We start from the raw sequence: 23,228 nt of genomic DNA, 5'->3' as shown, positions 1-23,228 counted from the left end.
AGTGAAGTGCCTGTTCATATCCTTTGCCCAGTTTTTAATTGGGTTGTTTGTCTTTTTGTGGTTGAGTTTTGACAGAATCATATAGATTTTAGAGATCAGGCGCTGGTCGGAGATGTCATAGCTGAAAATTCTTTCCCAATCTGTAGGTGGTCTTTTTACTCTTTTGGTGAAGTCTTTAGATGAGCATAGGTGTCTGATTTTCAGGAGCTCCCAGTTATTGATTTGGTGATTTCCTCTTCGATGTTCTTTTTGTTGATGTAGAGGAATCCAAGTGATTTTTGTATGTTTATCTTGTAAACTGAGACTCTGCCAAACTCTTCTATTAGTTTGAGTAGTCTTCTGGAGGATTCCTTAGGGTTTTCTGTGTATAAGATCATGTCATCTGTAAATAGAGATAATTTTACTTCTTCCTTGCCAATCTGGATGCCCTTTATTTCTTTGTCTAGCCTAATCGCTCTGGCTAGGACCTCTAGCCCAATGTTGAATAAGAGCGGTGATAAAGGGCATCCTTGTCTGGTTCCTGTTCTCAAGAGAAATGCTTTCAGGCTCTCTCCATTTAGAGTGATGTTGGATGTTGGCTTTGTATAGATGCCCTTTATTATGTTGAGGAATTTTACTTCAATTCCTATTTTGCTGAGAGTTTTTGTCATGAATGGGTGTTGGACATTGTCAAGCACCTTTTCTGTATCAATTGATAAGATCATGTGGTTTTTGTCTTTTGTTTTATTTATATGGTAGATTACATTATTGGTTTTTCTAATATTGAACCAACCTTGCATACCTGGTATAAATCCCACTTGGTCCTGGTGGATTGCTTTTTTGATATGCTGTTGAATTCTATTGGCTAGAATTTTGTTGAGGATTTTTGCATCTATGTTCATGAGGGATGAAACAGGTCTGTAATTTTCTGTTTTTGTGGTGTCTTTACCTGGTTTTGGTATCAGGGAGATGGTGGCTTCATAGAATGAGTTAGGTAGTATTCCATCATTTTCTATGCTTTGAAATACCTTTAGTAGTAGTGGTGTTAACTCTTCTCTGAAAGTTTGGTAGAACTCGGCAGTGAAGCCATCCAGGCCAGGGCTTTTTTTTGTTGGGAGTTTTTTTGATTACCTTTTTGATCTCTTTTTTTGTTATGGGCCTATTTAGTTGTTCTACTTCTGACTGTGTTAGTTTAGGTAGGTAGTGTTTTTCTAGGAATTCATCCATTTCTTCTAGGTTTGCAAATTCGTTAGAGTACAATTTTTCATAATAACCTGATTCTTTTAATTTCAGTTGGGTCTGTTGTGATATGGCCCATCTCATTTCTTATTCTGGTTATTTGTTTCCTTTCCTGTATTTCTTTAGTCAGTCTGGCCAATGGTTTATCAATTGTGTTAATTTTTTCAAAGAACCAGCCTTTGGCTTTGTTGATTCTTTCAATTGTTTTTCTGTTCTCTAATTCATTTAGTTCAGCTCTAATTTTTATTATTTGTTTTCTTCTGGTGCCTGATGGATTCTTTTGTTGCTCAGTTTCTATTTCTTCAAGTTGTGGGGACAGTTCTCTGATTTGGGCTCTTTCTTCTTTTTGTATGTGTGCATTTATCGATATAAACTGACCTCTGAGCACTGCTTTTGCTGTGTCCCAGAGGTTTTGATAGGAAGTGTTTTCATTCTGGTTGCATTCTATGAATTTCTTTATTTCCTCCTTAATGTCTCCTATAACCCATTCTTTTTTGAGCAGGGTATTGTTCAGTTTCCAAGTATTTGATTTCTTTTCCCTGATTTTTCTGTTATTGATTTCTACTTTTATGGCCTTGTGGTCTGAGAAGATGCTTTGTAATATTTTGATGTTTTGGATTCTGCAAAGTTTTGTTTTGTGACCTAATATGTGATCTATGCTAGAGAATATTCCATATGCACTAGAAAAAAAAAGTATACTTTGTAGCTGTTGGATGGAGTGTTCTATTTAAGTCTATGAGGTCAAGTTGGTTGATTGTAGCAGTTAGATCTTCCGTGTCTCTATTGAGCTTCTTACTGGAAGTCCTGTCCTTCTCCAAAAGTGGTGTGTTGAAGTCTCCTACTATAATTGTGGAGGTGTCTATCTCACTTTTCAGTTCTGTTAAAGTTTGTTTTATATATCTTGCAGCCCTGTCATTGGGTGCAAAAATATTTAATATGGTTATGTCTTGCTGATCAATTGTCCCTTTAATCATTATGTAGTGTCCTTCTTTATCCTTTGTGGTGGATTTAACTTTAAAGTCTGTTTTGTCAGAAATTAATATTGCCACTCCTGCTCTTTTTTGCTTGTTGTTTGCTTGATATATTTTTTCCATCCTTTGAGTTTTAGTTTGTTTGTGTCTCTAAGTCTAAGGTGTGTTTTTGTAGGTAGCATAAAGACAAATTGTGTTTCTTTATCCAGTCCGAGACTCTCTGTCTCTTTATTGGTGCATTTAGTCCATTTACATTCAGCGTAGTTATAGATAAGTATGAGTTTAGTGCTGTCATTTTGATGGCTTTTTGTGTGTGTTGTTGACAATTTCATTTTTCCACTTACTTTTTTGTGCTGAGACGTTTTCCTTTTTAAATTGTGTTTTCCTCATTTTCATAGTAGTTGAATTTCTGTTTGCTGAATCCTTATGTTTTTCTTGGTTTTTATTTTGAGTTATGGAATTGTTAGACCTCTTTGTGGTTACCTTAATATTTACCCCTATTTTTCTAAGTAAAAACCTAACTTCTTTCGTCCTATATCACTTGGATTTCTTCTCCATATGGAAGATCTATGTCTCCTGTATTTAGTCCCTCTTTTTGATTATTGTGATCTTTTACATATCGACTTCAATGATTCCCTGTTTTGAGCATTTTTTTCTTTTTGAAATTAATCTTAATTTGTTTTTGTGATTTCCCCATTTGAGTTGATATCAGGACGTTCTATTCTGTGACCTTGTGTTGTGTTGGCATCTGATATTATTGATTTTCTGACCAATTTCCTTTAGTAATTCTTGTAGCTTTGGTTTGGTTTTTGCAAATTCTTTAAGCTTGTGTTTATCTGTAAATATTTTTACTTCGCCTTCATATTTGAGAGAGAGTTTTGCTGGATATATGATCCTTGGATGGCAGTTTTTCTCCTTCAGTGCTCTATATATGTCATCCCATTGACTTCTTGCCTGCATGGTTTCTGCTGAGTAGTCTGAACTTACTCTTATTGATTCTCCTTTGTAGGAGACCTTTCTTTTATCCCTGGCTGCTTTTAAAATTCTCTCTTTATCTTTGGTTTTGGCAAGTTCGATGATAATATGTCTTGGTGATTTTCTTTTTGGATCAATCTTATATGGGGTTTGATGAGCATCTTGGATAAATATCCTTTTGTCTTTCTTCATGTCAGGGAAGTTTTCTGCCAACAGGTCTTCAACTATTCTCTCTGTATTTTCTGTTATCCCTCCTTGTTCTGGAACTCCAATCACACACAAGTTATTCTTCTTGATAGAGTACCACATGATTCTTAGGGTTTCTTCATTTTTTTTATCCTTTTATCTGATTTTTCTTCAACTATATTGGTGTCAATTGCCTTATCCTCCACCTCCTCCACTCTGCATTCCAATTGCTTGATTCTGCTCCTCTGACTTATATTGAGTTTTCTAATTCTGTAATTTTACTGTTAAACTTTTGGATTTCTGAATGCTGTCTCTCTATGGATTCTTGCAACTTATTAATTTTTCCACTATGTTCTTGAATAATCTTTTTGATTTCTTCCACTGCTTTATCAGTGTGTTCCTTGGCTTTTTCCATCATCTTTTGATGCTTCCTGCATTTTTCAGTGTTTTTGCCATCACACACCACTATCATCATCATCATCGTTCAGTTTTTTGGCCATAGAATCCTTCAAAATTGCAACTCAAGACTTGAATTTTTTCTCCACTTCTTTCAGCTTGAGAAATGTCGAGCATGTTCTTCCCTTTTGGTTTTCCAACTCTAGTTCTTTGCACATGTCATTATAATACTTTACTTTGTCTTCCTGAGTTGCCCTTTGAAATCTTCTGTTCAACTCTTTTACTTTATCATTGCTTTTGTTCTCTTTAGCTTCTCTACACTCAAGAGCAACTTGCAGAGTCTATTTTGACACCCATTTTGGTCTTTTTTTCTTTCTCGTCTTTTTAATGAAACCTTGCTTTCTTCATGTATTATGTCTTTGATGTCATTTCACAACTCATCTATCTTTCATTCCTTAGCGTTCAATGCCTCAAAACTGTTCTTGAGATAGTCTCTAAATTCAGATGGGATGTGATCAAGATCCTACTTTGGCTCTCCTGGACTTTTTTTTAATTTTCTTCAGTTTTAAATTGAACTTGCATTTGCACTACAAATGATCTGTTCTGAAGTCAGCCCCTGGCCTTGTCCTGACTGATGATATCAAGATTATCAATTTGATAGTCAATTTGATTCTTTTGTGTTCCATCTGGTGAGGTTCAAGTATATCCTAGCCGTTTAAGTTGATTAAGAAGGTATTTGCAATGAAGAAGTCCTTGGTCTTGCAAAATTCTATCATGCCATCTCTGGCATGGTTTCTTGTACCAAGGTCATCTTTTCAGCTACTGATCCTTCTTATATATTTCTACTTTGGCCTTCCACACAAGTAATTATCAATGTGTCTTGATTGCAATGCTTGATCAATTTCGGACTGTAGAAGTTGGCAAAAATCTTCAATTTCTTTATCTTTTGCCTTAGTTGTTGGTGCTGTAAAATTGAATAATAGTTGTATTGAGTCATCATCCTTGTAGGATGGATATTATCTTATCACTGACAGGGTTGTACTTCAGGATATTTCTTGAAATGTTCTTTTTGACAGTGAAAGGGATACCATCCCTCTTCAATTGGTCTTCCCAGAATAGTAGACAGTATGATTTTCCTATTCAAAACGGACAATACTAGTCCATTTCAGGCCACTAATACCTATGATACAGGTGTTTATGCCTTTCCATTTCATTTCTGGCGATTTCTAGTTTTACTAGATTCACAATTCATACATTCCATGCTCCCATTATTAATGGATGTTTTCAGGTATTTCTTCTCATTTTGAGTCATGCCACATCAGCAAACATAGTCTCCTAAAGCTTTACTTCATCCATGTCCTTAAGGTTGACTATACTTTGAGGGGGCAGCTCTTTGCCAGTTGATTTTTAGTACCTTCCAACCTGAGGGGCTCATCTTCTTTCACTATATCAGACGATGTTCCCCTGCTATTCATAAGCCAGTTTTTCTGGAAGTAGGCCAGTAGGTCCTTTTTCATAATGTGTCTTATTCTGGAATCTCAGCTGAAGCCTGCCCACCATGGGTGACCCTGCTGGTATTTGTATGCTCGTGACATAGCTTCCAGCATCACAGCAATATGCAAGCCACCACAGTACGAGAAACTGACAGATGCATGTGGAAGTAGATAGTAGACAAGTGTTAACTTTGGTGAAGGGATAGACAACAAACACATAATATAGAAAAAGTCAGCACATCTTGGCCAAGGCAAAGTCACAGAAGCTTCCTAGACACACCCAAACATCTTGAGGGTCTGAATTGCTAAGGCTGATGTCTGGGGACCATGGTCTCAGGGAACATCTAGCTCAATTGGTATAAATATTTCATAAAGAAAATGTTCTATATCCTACTTTGGTGAGAGGCATTCAGGCTCTTAAAACTCTTCAAATGGTCATCTAAGATGAATCTATTGGCCCCATCCTACCTGGAGCAAAGATGAATGAAGAAAAGTAAAGAAATAAGGAAAGTATTAGTCCAAAGGACTAATGAACCACATGAGCCAGAGCCTCCATCAGTCTAAGCCAAGAAGAACTAGATGGTGCCCAGCTACAACCACTGACTGCTCTAACAGGGATCACAATAGAGAATCCCTGACAGAGCAGGATAAAAATGTAGAACAAAATTCAAATTCGAACACACATATGCACAAAGACCAGATTTACTGGTCTGACACAGACTAAAGGAACTCCTAAGACTAGGGCTCCAGACACGCTGCTGACTCGGAACTGAAGCCAATCCGGAAGTCCACATTCCAGTTAAGGTTAGACAGGCTTCAGAAGCAAGCAATAACACATGTGAGAAACATACTTCTTAGTTAAATCAAGTATACAAGACCAAATGAGTAACAAAGACAAGAAGGCAGGAAGGGACCTGAAAAATAGACAAAATGGATATGGAGAACCAAGAGTGGAAAGGGAAAGTGGGAGTTGCTGACACATTTGAAGGATTGCAATTAATGCCACAAAACATTTTGCATATAAATATATGAAAGATAAACTATTTTTTGCTGTGTACTTTCATCTAAAGGAAAGCCAGTGCCATCTAAAACATAATAAATTAAAAAAAGATATATGAATTTTTAAACCAAGTACTTTAGAGAAAATGTCAAACCAAACAATTTTAAACTTTATTTAACCAGGCACTTTAATGAATGTAGACAAAAGTAGAATAGAAACAGATAGGAGGCATTCAGATTCTGCTTGGGAAATAAAGTTTTTAACAAAATTATGACCACAAGATAAATATTAAACAAACATACATACCTGATATTTTGCTCTCATAGTATTAATTTTAATCAAATCTAAGTAAAGTTCTTAACTGGCATAATTATATTCTAAAACTGTTCTTATAAAACAATGTTTACAACTTTTCAAAACTCATATATCTTTTGATAAACATAAAAAAAAACCAGAGATTCTTAATTACATTCCCTGACTCAGATATGTCTTCTGGACATAATGACCTCATGGAAAATAGTTACGTACAGTGCACAGTTTGTCTTCTGTGTAACACACAAACAATATTTTGTAGAGCTCTATTTTCTATTGTTTTTGTAATGAATAACTCTTTTTCTGTTTCTAAGTTTTAAATGATAACATAATATCTAGTAGACTTTTTAAAGTGTATATAAAGTCAAGAACCAAATCCGTTGCCGTCAAGTCAAAACCAACTCATAGTGACCTTACAGAACAGATTAGAACTGCCCCATCGTGTTTGCAAGGCTGAAGTCTTTATGGAAAGAGACCGCCACATTTTTCCCTTGAAGTGACTGGTAGGTTCAAACTGCCCACTTCTTGGTTAGCAGTGAAGAACTTAAATATACTTTTATACTATACTATATGGATAGCACTGGTTGGGTGGGTTATATGGAAATTATGACATACCTCCTCAGGGAGTCCTGCCCCCAAGCTCCTTAATCTCACCATCACAGGAAATGATCACTATAATTAAAATATATATAAAACATATATTTATATATAAAACATATATATAAATAGGTGAAATATTTTTTTTCAAATCAATCTAGGGCTATGTGCATTTCTCTAGTTTTAAATCAAAGCCTCATTGGATGATCTATCTGCTACAGGCATCTTGGCCGAGAACATAATTTCCATGACCACCTCTATTCCTTTTTTTTTTTTTTTTTAATATTTATTGTGTTTTTGGTGAAAGTTTACACAGGAAAATAAGTTCTCATTTAATAATTTTTATATACATTGTTCAGTGACATTGGTTACACTTTTTACAATATAACAGCATTCTCCTTATTTCTGTTTTGGTTGTTCTGTTTCCGGTAATCTAGCTTCCCTGTTCTCCCTTGCCTTCTCATCTTTGATCTAAAATAAATGTTAACCATTTGGTTTCGTCTAGATGAATAGTTTGAGGAGCACAGTAATTACAGGTGGTATTATTTATTTTATGGACCAATCTGTCAATTGGCTGAAAGGTGACCCCTGGGAGTGGTTTTAGTTCCAAGTTTAAAAAAGCATCTCAGGGAAATAGCCTTGGGGGTTCATCTAGTCTCCTCTAGTCAGTAAGACTGGCCTTTTTTTTAGGAATTTCAATTTGGTTCTACATTTTTCACCCATTCTGTTGGGAGCATCTATTGAGTCCCCGGCCGAAACAGTTAATAGTGGTAGCTGAGCACCATCTAGTTCTTCTGGCCTCCAGAGAGGGATATTGTGTACACTATTTTTTCTGTAGTTTCCTCTTTGAGCCTTTGGTTTCTTTCACTCTCCTTAGTTCCAGACAAGTAGGGACCAATAGTTGTATCTTAGATGGCTGCTCACAAGCTCTTAAGACCCAGAATATTGTCTTTATATTATGTCAATTGGCTGAGTTGCCCCACAAGATGGTGGTCCTAAACTCTCAATCTCAGTAGTGAAGTGTTTGTGTCTTGGACGTATCTGTAACTGTGCCCCTGTGTGTTTTATTTTGTTCTTAAAATGCACGCAGCACATATAAATGTGTATATACATACACCTACAGTTACTCATACATGACTTCCTGTACATACTTATGCATACTTATATATCTATGTAACCAAACACATATTTTTTAGTTGTTATGTTAGTTATCTGGTGCTCTTATTACAGAAATACCACAAGTGAATGCCTTTAACAAAGAGAAATTCATTCTCTCTCAGTCTAGTAGGCTAGATGTCCAAATTCAGGGCTCCAGATCCATGGAAAGGCTTTCTCTCTCTGTCGGTTCTAGGGGAAGTTCCTTGTCATCAATCCCTTGCTGTTGAGGAGCTTCTCAGTGCAGGGACCCTGGGTTCAAAGGACAGGCTATTCTCCTGGCTCTTGTTTCTTGGTGGTTTGAGGACTTCACGTCTCTTAGCTCCCTTCTTTTATATCTCGAAGAGATTGACTTAAGACACAACCAGATATTGTAGATTAAGTTCAGGCTCATTTACATAATTACCACTAATCCTACCTCATTAACATAGAACAGGTAGGATTTACAAAATATTGGAAAATCACATCAAATGACAAAATGGTGGACAATCACACAGTACCGGGAATCACGGAATAGCGAAACTGACACACTTTTTTGGGGGATACACAATTCAGTCCATAAAAGTTGTTATTATATACCCTCCAATGAATTTTTTTCAACAAATTTCCACATAAATTGCTCATGAACATTAGTTACATTTAACTTAATACGTCAGTGTTCTCTTAAATTGTGTCTATAGCCTATTTGTGCTCAAACACTTGTCTTTACTATGGTTGTGTTCTGCTCACTACTTACAAACTCTGACCCACATTTCCAATCCAAAAGTAACAAGTATCTAAATTCTAAAGCATACTTACTCCTATACCCCTCTTCCCTCTGATAACCACCAACTAATATGGACCTCTCTCTATTTATTTGTTCTCCTTTTCTTATAAAAGTGGGTTACAAGAGACCAGCAGAGGCAGCAGCCGGAGCAGCCGCCGCCTGCGCCCTCTCCCGCCCGCCCGCCCTCCACCGCCCTCCACCCGCCCCGGGGTCTCTTTCCCCCTTCCTTCTCCTCCTCCTCCACCCCCCCTTCCTCCTCCGCCCGCCCGCGGGGCCCCCCTTGTCTTCCTGCCCACCCCTATTGTTCCGCCCCCGGCCTCCCGCCCTTCCCCTTCCCGCCCGCTCCCCTTTTACCCCTCAGTCTCCTCGCGCCTGCAGTTTTTGGCTTTCCCCCACCAGTGACCAAAGACTTGACCACTCAAAAGTCCATCTCCCCAGAACACTGCTCGACATGGACACCGGTGTGATTGAAGGTGGATTAAATGTCACTCTTACCATCCGGCTACTTATGCATGGAAAGGAAGTTGGCAGTATCATCGGAAAGAAAGGAGAATCAGTTAAGAAGATGCGCGAAGAGAGTGGTGCACGTATCAACATCTCAGAAGGGAATTGTCCTGAGAGAATTATCACTTTGGCTGGACCCACTAATGCCATCTTTAAAGCCTTTGCCATGATCATTGACAAACTGGAAGAGGACATCAGCAGCTCTATGACCAATAGCACAGCTGCCAGTAGACCCCCAGTCACCCTGAGGCTGGTGGTCCCTGCTAGTCAGTGTGGCTCTCTCATTGGGAAAGGTGGTTGCAAGATCAAGGAAATACGAGAGAGTACAGGGGCTCAGGTCCAGGTGGCCGGAGATATGCTCCCCAACTCAACTGAGCGGGCCATCACTATTGCTGGCATTCCGCAATCCATCATTGAGTGTGTCAAACAGATCTGCGTGGTCATGTTGGAGTCCCCCCCGAAGGGCGTGACCATCCCGTACCGGCCCAAGCCGTCCAGTTCTCCGGTCATCTTTGCAGGTGGTCAGGACAGGTACAGCACAGGCAGAGACAGTGCGAGCTTTCCCCACACCACCCCGTCCATGTGCCTCAACCCTGACCTGGAGGGACCACCTCTAGAGGCCTATACCATTCAAGGACAGTATGCCATTCCACAGCCAGATTTGACCAAGCTGCACCAGCTGGCAATGCAACAGTCTCATTTCCTTATGACGCATGGCAACACCGGATTCAGTGGCATTGAATCCAGCTCTCCAGAGGTGAAAGGCTATTGGGCAGGTTTGGATGCATCTGCTCAGACTACTTCTCATGAACTCACCATTCCAAATGATTTGATTGGCTGCATAATCGGGCGTCAAGGCACCAAAATCAATGAGATCCGTCAGATGTCTGGGGCGCAGATCAAAATTGCGAACCCAGTGGAAGGATCTACTGATAGGCAGGTTACCATCACTGGATCTGCTGCCAGCATTAGCCTGGCTCAATATCTAATCAATGTCAGGCTTTCCTCGGAGACAGGTGGCATGGAGAGCAGCTAGAACAATGCAGATTCATCCATAATCCCTTTCTGCTGTTCACCACCACCCATGACCCATCTGTGTCGTTTCTGAACAGTCAGCGATTCCAGGTTTTAAATAGTTTGTAAATTTTCGGTTTCTACACTTTATCATTCACTCGTGATTTTTTAATTAAAGCGTTTTAATTCCTTTCTTTGTTCAGCTGTTAATGCTGAGATCCATATTTAGTTTTATAAGCTTCTCCCTGTTTTTTTTTGGCTCATGAATTTTTTTTTCTGTTTGTCATGGATATGTAAGAGTGGAATATTAATACATTTCAGTTTAGTTCTGTAATGTCAGGAATTTTTCAAAAAAATTAAAAGATGGACTGGAAAAAAAAAAAAGTGGGTTACAATACTTGTCCTTACATACTTGACCTATTTTACTTAGCATTATGCCCTCCAACCACCTCCACATTCAAGCTCATTCTTTCACACTTCCCTTTTTCTTTTCTGCTTTTCCTTCCTGGAATAAACAATGGATTCAAACGCTGGGCTCTGCAACTTTAGCTGTGTGTGACCTTGAGCCACTCACATAACCACTTCCTCATGTGGACCACAGGATAAGACGTAAGTTTCCATAGGATTGGTAAAGAATGCAGGACATGAAGAGACCAGAGATTTAATTTTTTATTCTAGGAGCAAAAGGGAAAAATCTGTTTACATACTGAAAGAATAAATCCCAATATGATAAGGTTTTTGCCATAATATTTTTGTTTGTTTTCTAAAAAGAGGAAACAGACTTTGACATTACACGTGGCAATCCATTCCATAGCCAAGAATGTTGCTGTGCAATTTTAATCACAATCTGCATGAATCCAAGAATACTTGTGCAGAACAAGAAAAACATAAATGTGGGAAATAACATTTGTTCCACTGATACAAGTGCAATCAGTGACATTTTCAATCCTATTAAAGACAACACATTTGACCAATGCAATAAAATAGAGGCATTCAAAAGAACTTCCTATAATTTTCTGCAGAGGTGTGGTTTGTGCAAGGTGTGCAGAGTGGTGACACTCAGCTATCTTCACACATCCTCAGGGATAATAGAATCATGATTCAACAAGGTATTCGGTAACTTACAGATGTGAGGTTGAAAATCCAGAACAAAAACTATTTCTCAAAGAACCTTGAAAAATTCTGGAATTTTTTATATCTGCACCATGTATACATTTGTCATCTCCTTCTCTGTTTTAATGCAATCATATATAATAAATCCCTTGAAACAAGAAAGGCAATACAATTATTTCAGAGAAAGCAAGAGAGAGAGAGATTAGTCACACAGCATCTCACTCTGAAGTTCGCCTTGGGTGGGAAAGACACACACATACACACATAAATGATAGGCACTATCTTCTTCCCACAGAATGGAAATCAGTCAAGTGTCTCCATCTGATATGAGGAAAAACGATCAGGTTGGGTCACAATAGGACTGGAATGGCCCTGGAGTCCTAGAAAATGTCCTCATAGTTACAGTGCATGATGAGAAAATAAAAGATACTAGAGAATAATCTCTCAAACAATACTTTAGAAATATGAAGAGAAGAAAAAGAAGAAGAGGAAAAAAGGGATGAGGAGAAGAAGAAGAAGACATAGCAATGGAGTCAGGCACTAAAGGAGCACTTCTGCTTGTGCTCTGTAATTCTCTTCAGAGTTTTCTTCAGAGCAAGTTTGACATCCTTGTTTCTCAGGCTATAGTTAAAGGGATTCAGCATGGGTACCACATTGGTATAAAATACTGAGAAAAATTTTCCCTGTTCCACAAACCCAGTAGATGATGGTTTAACATGAGTGAACATTCCAAATCCAAAGAATAGACCAACGGTTATTATGTGGGAGCCACAGGTGCTGAAGGCTTTGGACCAACACTTAGATGATGATATGTGAAGAATATAGAAAAGAATCAAAGCATAAGAGAGAAAGATAATGAGGCTAGATGTTATGACAACTGTAACTACATTGATGGAAACGATAAGCTCATTGACATAGATGCTGCTGCAGGAGAGCTGGAGGAGGCGGAAGATGTCACATACATAATGGTTGATGATGTTGTTGTCACAAAAGATAAACCTGGTCATACACCTCGTGTGTGCCATGGCACCAGCAAATCCCATCATATGTGAACCAGACATCAACAGGAAACAGACCTTAGGGGACATGGTGACTGCGTACAGCAGGGGCTTGCAGATGGCCACATAGCGATCATAGGCCATGGCTGTCAACACATTGCATTCAGAGTTGACAAAGCAGAAGAAAAATACCTGAGTCATGCATCCCACAGAGGAGATAATGTTCCTCTCTGAAATAAAGCTCATCAACATTTTGGGAGTAAAGACAAATGAATAGCAGAAATCAATGAAGGTCAGATTGAAGAAGAAAAAGTACATGAGAGTGTGAAGGTGGGAATTCAGGTAAATCACGTTAATTAAGCTTAAATTCCCCACCACTAAATTCCCCACCACAGTGACCACATAGTTCACCAACAACAGAAAAACAGGGTCAGTTGGAGCTCAGGATGATCTGTTAATCCCAAAAGGATAAACTCAATCACTGAAGAGTCATTTGTCATAGCCATTCACTTCACCAGTGTGACCTGTGGGAACAGAGGTAGAAGGGGACATTAGCAAAGAACTCTTTGTATCCATAGAGAGAGTTGGAGCTGCAGGTTTACAAGCTCAGAATTATCTGAAGACCCAGAGTAAGGCATCTAAGAAGCCTGATTCCTATGGTGATTCCTGTGGGTTCCCCATTTTCCCCTTCTTTTTATCCATACTGTGTGTCTCTGTAGCACAAAGAATGCTGGTACACTCCCAAAGCCTCTGCACATCATTTCTTCCTTTCTCCCCAGTAGTATGCCCTAGCTCCTTCCTCCTAAGAATTAGGAGTGAAAGAAGTAACAAATAGTAGTGTTTCCCAGAACATTTGATTCATGTAATTGAGGATTTGATAGGAAATTATCAAGGCAGACTTGATTCAATACTCTCCTTCCTATTTGAGGCTTCACTGTTCCTGGACTTTCCTCAACACTGCCTTGGGGGAACAAAATTTGATGATAAAGCAGGAAATAACCATCAGCACAGTCCTCAGCCTTTGACATGCTAGAAGAGTGATTTTAGGTATTCTCCATGATTTCTATTTGAGAACTGGCCCAGAAGGTGCTCTTCCTTTACAAGGAGAAAAACAACAACCTTGTATGAGCCTCCAAAACAATCATCTGGCTTGAATGGGACTATATTTCATGCCCTGTAGTTCTGGAGAAATGGACAAGAAATGCAGAAATTATTCTCTCCTCATGATTTCCTCCCAAGTTTGATGAGCCTCTTGAGGATAGAAATTACCGAGCCTTTCTTTGCATCTTATGTCATAAAACTAATATTGGATCCATTGAGACTCAGTGTTCTACTCAGCTTATAATTTACAACCAGGAATTCTGAAACCCTGGAACAGGGGAATGAGTGGCCTCCTTTGTCATTCCCCTGATTATCCTCTGAGTCTATGTACAGCTCTTAAAAAGGAAGGTCCAGGGGGATAGTCATTTGCCTTTCAAGTGCTTTCCTATAAGTCTGGAGGATTTCAGTAGTGAAATATTAAATGATTGCTTTAACACTGTACGTGCTGTGGATTGCACCTGAATAAAGAGATGTTGTAGCAAAGTGGTTAAGAAAGTGAGCCCTCAAGTCAAAAAATTAAAGCCAGACTTCTCCACTTCCTAAATGTGATATTTTTGACAAATGATTTAACTTGTCTGACCTTTGTGTCTTAATTTTGTGTTAAATGGATTAATCATTTAAAGGATTAGAATTGTGTCTGGAACATACAAAAACAAACAAACAAAAAACCCATTGCCTTTGAGTCAATTCTGACTCATAGTGATCCTAAACAACAGAGTAGAACTTCCACATTGGGTTTCAAAAGAGTGCTGGCGTATTTGAACTGCCAACCTTTTGGTTCACAGCCGAGCACTTAACCACTGTGTCACCAGGGTTCCAGCACATACAAAGAGCCTGCTAAGTCTTAGCCTCTTCCGTTTCTCCTTATGTATATCTTAGGTTTCTCAACCTTGCCACAATTGTCACTTTGGACCTGATAATTCTTTGTTGTGGGGAGCTGGCTTCTGTATTAAAGGATGGACAGCATCCCTGGCCTCTAGTCATTATATACCAGTAGCACCCCTCTCCCAGTTGTGACAGCCAACTATATTCTCACCTCAGGTCGCATCCTCCACTATAAAAAGTGAATATTAAAAGTGAATAATCTTGTATCACACTCACCGCAACTCCTTTTAGGGAGATTTTTTCTCGTTACTGTTTTTCGTGGACATTCTTAAATGTCTTTCACCTTGCACCCACATTCAGAAGACCCATTCATAAATCATCTCAGGATTTCTGTTCCTTCAGTGGGCATATACAAACCCAGACAGAGCCATAAGTGCCAGCAAGAGAAGCAATGCTGCTGAAACAGTGTTGTATGACTTTTGTGTATGGGCTACATTCTCATGCAGCCTACTGGTGCTTTCTTTTTATGTCGGAATTGAATCCAGAGGTATTATTTCCATCTAGGGTGCCATGTAACTTGTGACATGGAGATCAGGTAGAACCCAGTTCCCAATAAGCAGTCCAGATATGTCAAATAATGTCTCCAGGGGCCTGTATAGTGATTCCCTCACTAAGGCTTGCCATAAACTCCACATTCCATCTTTTCCCACCACAAACAACTTCAATAGCACAAAGCCTGCTGGATTTTATGGCCCTAGTGCAGGGCTGCAGAGTTTCCTGCTGCAGAGGCTTTTTCTGCTCTGAGTCCCACTTGTATGAACTGACTTCTATGTTACAAGTATGTGAGTATTCCTAAGAGTGGAGTATGTTGCCTTCCTAACTCTTCTTTGAGACAGAGGATGGAACAGCTTCTCTTTTACTTTGGAAAGGATATCCCAGCATTGCCTTTGAGCACAGGACACATACAAGTTTAATTGAAGTGGCGGGTTCCTAAATCTTTGTAGGTTTTACTTTCCATTTCTTGGAGTGCATGTGTCTCATCATTGCCTCCAACTTACTAGCCGTCTCTTGCTTGTATTACCTAATATGACATCAGTGCAAAAGGTTAATATTATGTTTGGTAGGATGCCAAGATGGTTTAGATGTCTTCAAAATATCTCATGACAGAGGAAGAAGAGATAGCATAGCCTAAGAAAAAGCTGTAAATATCTAATATTACCCCTTCTGCTTGAATGCAAACTCGTTATGATCCTCTTTTCTGATCAAAATAAAAAAGAATGCATTTATCAAATGATTGAGGGCATAATGTATATCTAGATCCTTATTAATCTGTTCTAGAAATGACAACACATACACTACAGCAGCTGTTCACCATGCACTTACTATCATGTTCATAAGTAGCAGTGAGTTTCTGTTCATGGGAATGGAAAATATGGCAATGGATATTGGTGATGGTCACACAACATGATTGATGGTTTCATTGAATTATACAGGTGAAAAATGTTGTATTGGCTAATGTTGTATTACCCATGTTTTTACAACAATAAAAATATATTTTTAGGTTAACATCATCAATAATGATACACTTTATAAACTAAGAAGATCACAACATCACTTCTTTGATATTCTTACCAAAACGATGCATTTGAAACTAGCAATGAGGAAAACAGACAAATCCAATCTAACAGACATTCTACAAACAAAATTGGTGAGAATTCTTTAAAAGATTAAATATCATGCAAGAGAAGGGCCGACAAACAATAACAATTGGGAGGAGACTAAAAAGACATAACATCTAAATACAATGTTTGATTTTGGGTTGCTGTGTGGATCAAATTTTTTAGTGGTTACTAGAGTAGCAGGGAGGTAGAGAGAGGGAGTCTGGCTTAGACGGTGCTGAGCTTTTGTTAAGCAGGAAGGAAATATTAGGAAGCAGGTAGTGGTGATGGCTGCACAACATGATGAATGTCATTGATGTCACTGAATTTACTACAAAGATGCCACTGTAAAAAATACTGAGAAGGGAAACATTTTGTTTTATATATATATACATATATATATATATATATATATATAAAACCAAAAAACAAACTAGTTGCAGTTGAGTCAATTCCAACTTATAGGGAACCTGTAAGAAAGAGTAAAACTGCCTCATGGTTTCCAAGGAGTGGCTTGAACTGCCAACCTGTTGGTTAGCAGCTGAGCTCTTAACCACTGCACACCACCAGGGCTCTTTTATACATATACTTACTGCAATAAAAACAATGAAAAAAAAATTTAAGGCTATTATTGGATAATTGATAATATTTAATAAGGCTTATATATTAATTACTGGTGATATTCTGATTTTGATAATAGTATTGTGTTTATGTAAGAAGCTGGATAAAAAGTTTTAGAGAAATTCTGTACTTTTAATTTTTTCTATAAAATAAAACTAAAAATATGCAATGACATTATTTTGGTACCGTATTAGAGAGCATAAAAGAAAAAGCAAACCTCAATGTTATTTGAGATTCATTTACTATTGTTATTTATTTATTCATTATTATCTATAACAATAAATTTATTATTATCACTATTGATACAGGAAAATTCTACTCGACAAATGTTTCTTGACCTTCCAGTGTATCAGATACTCTAAATATACAAAAGGGAAAATAAGGGAATTACAGGAAAGAGTCTCTGTGCTAAAGACGTTTATTGTCTTACTGGCGATACAAGATATAAGTAAGTTCACAAAACATTTTTAGTAACATATTAGTACTAATATACATTATTATTTGTCTATGAACAGCCTTATTGGATAAGTAAAACAACAGCTAAACTATTTCATCTAACCTAGTGTACAGTGTTTTCCTTTAAGTGATAAATAACAAAAATTCACGATAAGAAAAGTATGCCCTTTTTTCAAAATATTTGCTGCCATTGCAGGTGAGAGTAAATACAATTTTTATCATATAAAACATTCTGCACCCCCACTGGAATACTGAGTTAAAACCAAAAAAAAAAAAAAGAAAAAGAAAAAAACCACTGCCATCAAGTCAATTCGGACTCATAGCTACCCTACAGGACACAGTAGAACTGCCCCACAGGATTTCCAAGGAGCACCTGGCAGATTCGAACTGCTGGCCTTTTGGTTAGCAGCCGTAGCAGTTAACCACTACACTACCAGGGTTTCCAGTACAGAGATACATACATATTATTTCTCTCATCATCCTCTGTTAATGATGTCTTTGACAATAAAAGAGTTACAAAGATTATCCTTAATATCAAATGTGCTGGGCTGATAGACCCTCTCAGAAGCTGAGGAAATGTGGTACAGATTTTGCCGCTTTCAAAAGAGAATAAGATAAGTCAGAATAATAATAAGAAGAGGCACAGGTTAAATATAACAATAGGAGGATTAGGTCCTATTTTAAACTGCATACACAATTTGAAATGAAAGCATATCACTAAATCCTACTGCCCTGGTGCTGGAGTGGTTAAGCTGCTAACCAAAAGGGCAGTTCTACTATGGGGCAGTTCTACTCTGTCCTATAGGACCTATGAGTCAGAATCTACTTGACAGCAACGAGTTTCATTTGGGGTTTTATAACAGTGACAGTATTAATAAGAATGAGAATGATTTTATTATATTTGGCACTTCCCTGTTTAGGTGAGCAAGCTGTAGCATAATGTTTACCTTAGGTGATTTATGAAACTCACTAGATTCATTCAGATTAAGAATAGACCAGAAGACAGAAGGGACATGAAACAATACTGAAAATAGTTGGTGTAGATGTTCCTTTTATGAACACACTTTTAGTTATTCTTTAAGCTTTTGAGAGTTGCAGTAGAGAAAGTAGCAAAGAATGAGACAAGATTAGCTATAAGAGAAGTGATAAAAACGAGTCTATTAAATCATACATAACACAATCCGTAGAGCCAACATGGTTATAAAAAAAAAATCTCATGAAAAATACCAATAAAAATTTAAAATGCTTGAATTTCTTTACAGTACCACTGCTTCTAGTTAGAATATGTTTCTCCTCTGGATTTTAATCAAGGCTTTCCTGGGCTACTTTGACATTCTTGTTCTTCAAATGTAGATCAGAGGGTTAAGCATGGGCCCCAGATTAGTGCAGAAAATAGATGAAACTTTACCCTGGCCCATAGATTCAGGAGAAGAATACTTAAGATACATAAGTGCTGCCAACCCCAAAAAGAAGAGAAATAGCAATGATGTGAGAGCTACAGCTGCTGAAGTCTTTTGATCATCCTTGAGTAGACTTGATATGACGAATGCTAATAGGATGAAAATATAAGAAATTAGGGTGGTAAAACAGAGTACTGTAATACTGATACCCACCTCAATGAGAACTACTACCTTGTTAACATGGGTGCTGGTACAAGAGAGTTGGAGGAAAGGGAGGATGTCACACAAGTAATGGTTGATGATATTAGCATTGCAGACACTTAGTCTAAGCATGCAGCCTGCGTGGGCAGTGGCTCCAGCAAATCCCATGGCATATGCAGCAAGTGTCAGCACAGAACACACCTGATGGGACATGGTGACCCATTGCAAATGTCCACATAGTGATCATAGGCCATCAAGGTCAACAGATAGCATTCAGGAATGACAAAAAAAGAAAGAAAGAAAAACAGTTGGATGATGCACCCAACATAGGAGATGCTATTCTTGTGTGCTACAAAGTTCATAAGCATTTTGGGGATGAAAACAGAAGAGTAACAGAGATCAATGATGGGTAGATTGAACAATAAATAGTACACGTGGGTGTGAAGGTGAGAATTTATCCCGATAAGGAATATCATGCCAAGATTGCCCACCATGGTGACAATGTAGCTCATTAGAAACAAATAAAGAGAGTTTGCTGGAGTTCTGGATAATCTGTTAATCCAGCAAAAATAAATTCAGGCACTAAGGAGTCATTTCTAGCAAGCATTCTCAGTTTTGGACATCTGTGAGGAAAACAGAAAATTTCGTTAGTAGAGAACCCAGCTCTCTCCTGACCCATACACACTCATTACAAAGGGACTCTTATTGGTGGAATTCAAGTTTTCCTTTGCTTCATGGAGTCTGAATGTACTGCCAAGCACATCACTCAACAGTTCAATTATGCTATATTTTGTTTTCATGAGCTAACTTGTGGTGAACAATTGCTTCTGTCTTTACTAGAAAATATAAGGATGGGGTCGCTGAGGTACAAGTCTACCTCATGATGAGCATGGAGAGTTGGAAAGCCTCTCCTATCTGTCCCTCTCATTCATCTGGCCCTTTACTTCCTGCTTCCTACTCATGTTTCCATCACTATACTCAACACCGCAGTTTCTCTGTGATGACCATCAATGAGAACAGAACTTCACTACAGAGGAGATCATATTGATATTCTCCTTCCTGGAAAGAAGTCCCTTCACTGTCTATAGGATGTTTAGGTGTCTTTCTAAAACAATTCTTGAAGTCAAAAAAGGGTGAGAAGCATTGTGGAGATCCTTAGTAGCCTAATATTTATAATCGAACATATACCTCGGTGTTTCTACACATTCTCCTTCTTTGTTCCATCCCAGCTGGACAGACAATGAAGAAAGGAAGGTGGATGTGCTTTCCCAGCATCTGTATGAGGGCATGAAAGAGAAACAATTAATCTGGGTGCCGGTTACATTAGTAGTCAAGTTTGTTAAAATTCTTCAAGTTATACACTTACGGTATGTAAATACTTCTATGTAAATATTAGACTTCAATAAATAAATTTAGTAAATTTAGTTCTTCTTCCTCTGATGTTGCTTTGTACTGGATGTGCCACTTGGAACTGCTCTCACTGTCTTATTATGGGAGTGAGGATGAAGCCAACACAGAGTAAGTTGAGAAGGGTGCAAGCAGTAGAGGCAGCGTTGCATGCCTATGAGTGTCTTGCTATGAAAGAAATTTCTCCTTTTTCAGCAACATAGAGAGTGAGTAAGGGTAATAAAACTTGATTAATTCACCCTTCCTTCATGGAAGACCTTAGTCCTGACTCTTTATGTGGATTTCACCTCCACTATCCTGGAGGAAGAATTGGCTTTGGAGACACCAATTCTAACCACATGTAGTCACAGGATCTTCTTCTCCCTTTACTGGTAAGAGGATTGTAGCACAGATCTCACAGCCTGAATGTGCCAAGAGTCATTCTGAGATATATATGAAATTTGTAGTTATAAATATGACAATATGGTGTGTGCAGGGAAACCACAGACTTGACAACAGAGTTAGCATGTCATAGAGCACATGGCATTCACCTAGAGCTTTTAATTCTTTTGGCCTGGTTAGAAATCCAGCATAGCTCTCCCTTAGGACCTTCCCCTCACGATGACCTCTGCAGGGAAGGTCCTAAGGGAGAGCTATGTTTACACCCTGAATTGAAATAGTAAATGTAAACTTTCCACAAGGGATTATATAATTCTCAGGGCACAGGACAAAGGAGCCTCTGCTGTCCTTGACAAGGACATAAATAGAAATAATGTTATTGAAAATTACACCTAGGTAACATAGGTAGTTTTAGAAAGGCTTGATGTATATTTCAATAAAGTTTATTTATAATGTTCCTTTTTAAAAATATTTTGAGTCCTTTTAAATAATCAGTGTTTATGCATATTTATAGACAGAAAGCAAAATGATACTTTCTCATTGATTACAGAGTTTATCATTCCTTTAAAAGTTATTTAATACAATAATGTTCCTTTATTTCATGAAAATTTATTGTTTTGGGTTGTTCTGACTTAATAAGCCTTTGCTTTTAATAGGTTAAAATCAAATGTGTAAGAAAAATCACTGTATATGTCTTCCAGTTCAAGAAAATATGCCAAATTTCCCATCACTATAAATGTACACTCACTGCTTCCTAAACAATTTTTCCACCTTCCCCCTTTCTCCCATCCCTTATAGGAACTTGTAATAACCACTATAAACTTTGGTTCTATATATTTGCCTATTTTTATTATATAAGTGAGATTATACAATAGTTGTCCTGTGATTTACTTATTTCACTGAGCATACCTAAGGTTTTCAAGTTTATCCATGTGTAGCATGGATCAGGGCTTCATTCCTCTCTATGGCTGAGTAGTATTCCATTGTATGTTTGTGCCACCTTTTGTTTATCCTTTTAACCATTGATGAACACTTAGGTTGTTTTCACCTTTTGGCACTTACTTTTCAAAGAGTTTAAATTTTGAAATGATGACAGACTTATGGGAAGTAGCAAAAACATGGGTACCTTGAACTCTTTACCCAGGTTCCTTCAATGTCAGCGTCTTACATAACTGCAGTACAATAGAACTGCCAGGAATTGGTATTGGTATAATAATGTCAACTAGACTTAAGGCTTTATTTAGCTTTTACAAGATTTACAGGCCCTTATTTTTGTGTATGAGTGTGTGTGTGCATAACCCAAAACCAGCCAGTGCCTTCGAGTCAAATCAGACTCATAGTGACCCTATAGAACAGAGTAGAACTACCCCATAGATTTTCCAAGGAGTGTCTGGCGGATTTGAACTGCCGACTCTTTGTGCATAGTTTTATATAATTTGATCTCATGTTAAATATATTTGTTGCAACAGCCACCATAATCAGTCACTAAGTTGTTTCAAAGCCAAAAAACGCCCTCTTAATACCTTATTTTGGGGTCACCATGAATTGGAATACACTGGATAACGACTATCAGCAACAGTATTCTCACCTACCACCTTCCACCACCATCAGTGTCCCTAATTTGCTTTCCATCTCTACAACTGGGTCATCTCCAAGATAAAAAAAAAGAATCATACAGTATATAAACATCGAGTCCAGTTCTTCTCACTCAGCATAATGCCTTTAAGTTCCATCTAATTTGTTGTATATATGCATAGTTCATTTCTTTCTATTACTGAATAAAATTATATTGTTTACAATCTAAGTTCTGTCAATCTTCTGAGACAGTTTAAACATTGATAGGTCCTTGTTTCAGCAAGAAATTGATTTATTTTGGGGAAATGTTTCATGGGCTACATGAAGTTAAGTCCTGTTTTTGGAATTTTCTTTAAGATAACCTGAGTCAAGGCTCTCATTCTTCTTCCTCCAAGAATAAAACTGGGACACTCAGAGTTTGAGAAGGTTGCATAATCACTCAAAGACCTGGTTAACACTGCCTATGTCCCACTCTAACTCTATTGTGAAAGTGCACATCACCATTATTTGACATGAGGAAATTGTCAGTGAAAAGCCCTTGAGTATAACAAAACTGCAAATTATTTTCACTTGTCGTCATGCAAAACACTGACTGCAATTGCAAAAGATTGGGTAATAACAGATATTCTGCTAAGTGAAAGAATTCAGAGGCCAAAGGCTATATAATATGTGATTCTATTTATATGACATGTGTCAAAGTGTCAAATTTCTAGAGAATGAAAGCAAAGCAGTGCTTCCCTTAAGTTGGGAGTGGGAGCAGGAATCAAAATGCAAATGGGCATAAGGAAATATTTGGTGGTTATTTAAAAATTATAAACATAGATTGTAGGGATAGTTGTACAAATCTACATATTTACTAAAAATCATTGAATGTGCAGTTTAGTTTGTTAGGTGCCATCAAGTAAGTT

The 23,228-nt window shown here is 37.9% G+C and overlaps 1 protein-coding gene and 1 pseudogene across 1 annotated transcript; one reads left to right on the top strand and one right to left on the bottom strand.

The window, feature by feature from the left end:
- The first annotated feature begins 9,393 nt into the window (after nucleotides 1-9,393).
- On the top strand, nucleotides 9,394-10,921 carry LOC100665749 (poly(rC)-binding protein 2-like). The gene has a single exon (XM_064268918.1). The coding sequence runs from the start codon at nucleotides 9,521-9,523 to the stop codon at nucleotides 10,607-10,609; it is 1,089 nt and encodes a 362-aa protein (XP_064124988.1). The 5' UTR covers nucleotides 9,394-9,520; the 3' UTR covers nucleotides 10,610-10,921.
- Nucleotides 10,922-12,233: 1,312 nt separating this feature from the next.
- Nucleotides 12,234-13,207, bottom strand: LOC135227694 (olfactory receptor 143-like; annotated as a pseudogene).
- Nucleotides 13,208-23,228: the final 10,021 nt, after the last annotated feature.

The sequence above is a fragment of the Loxodonta africana genome, chromosome 15 (genome assembly GCF_030014295.1).
Source record: "Loxodonta africana isolate mLoxAfr1 chromosome 15, mLoxAfr1.hap2, whole genome shotgun sequence".
Lineage (NCBI taxonomy): Eukaryota > Metazoa > Chordata > Mammalia > Proboscidea > Elephantidae > Loxodonta > Loxodonta africana.
Note: the sequence above shows the minus strand (reverse complement) of the source record. Positions and strands in the feature narration are given on the sequence as shown.

What these genes read in the sequence shown, in the direction of transcription:
- LOC100665749 (XM_064268918.1), top strand. Translation starts at nt 9,521, where the DNA reads ATGGACACCGGTGTGATTGAAGGTGGATTAAATGTCACTCTTACCATC.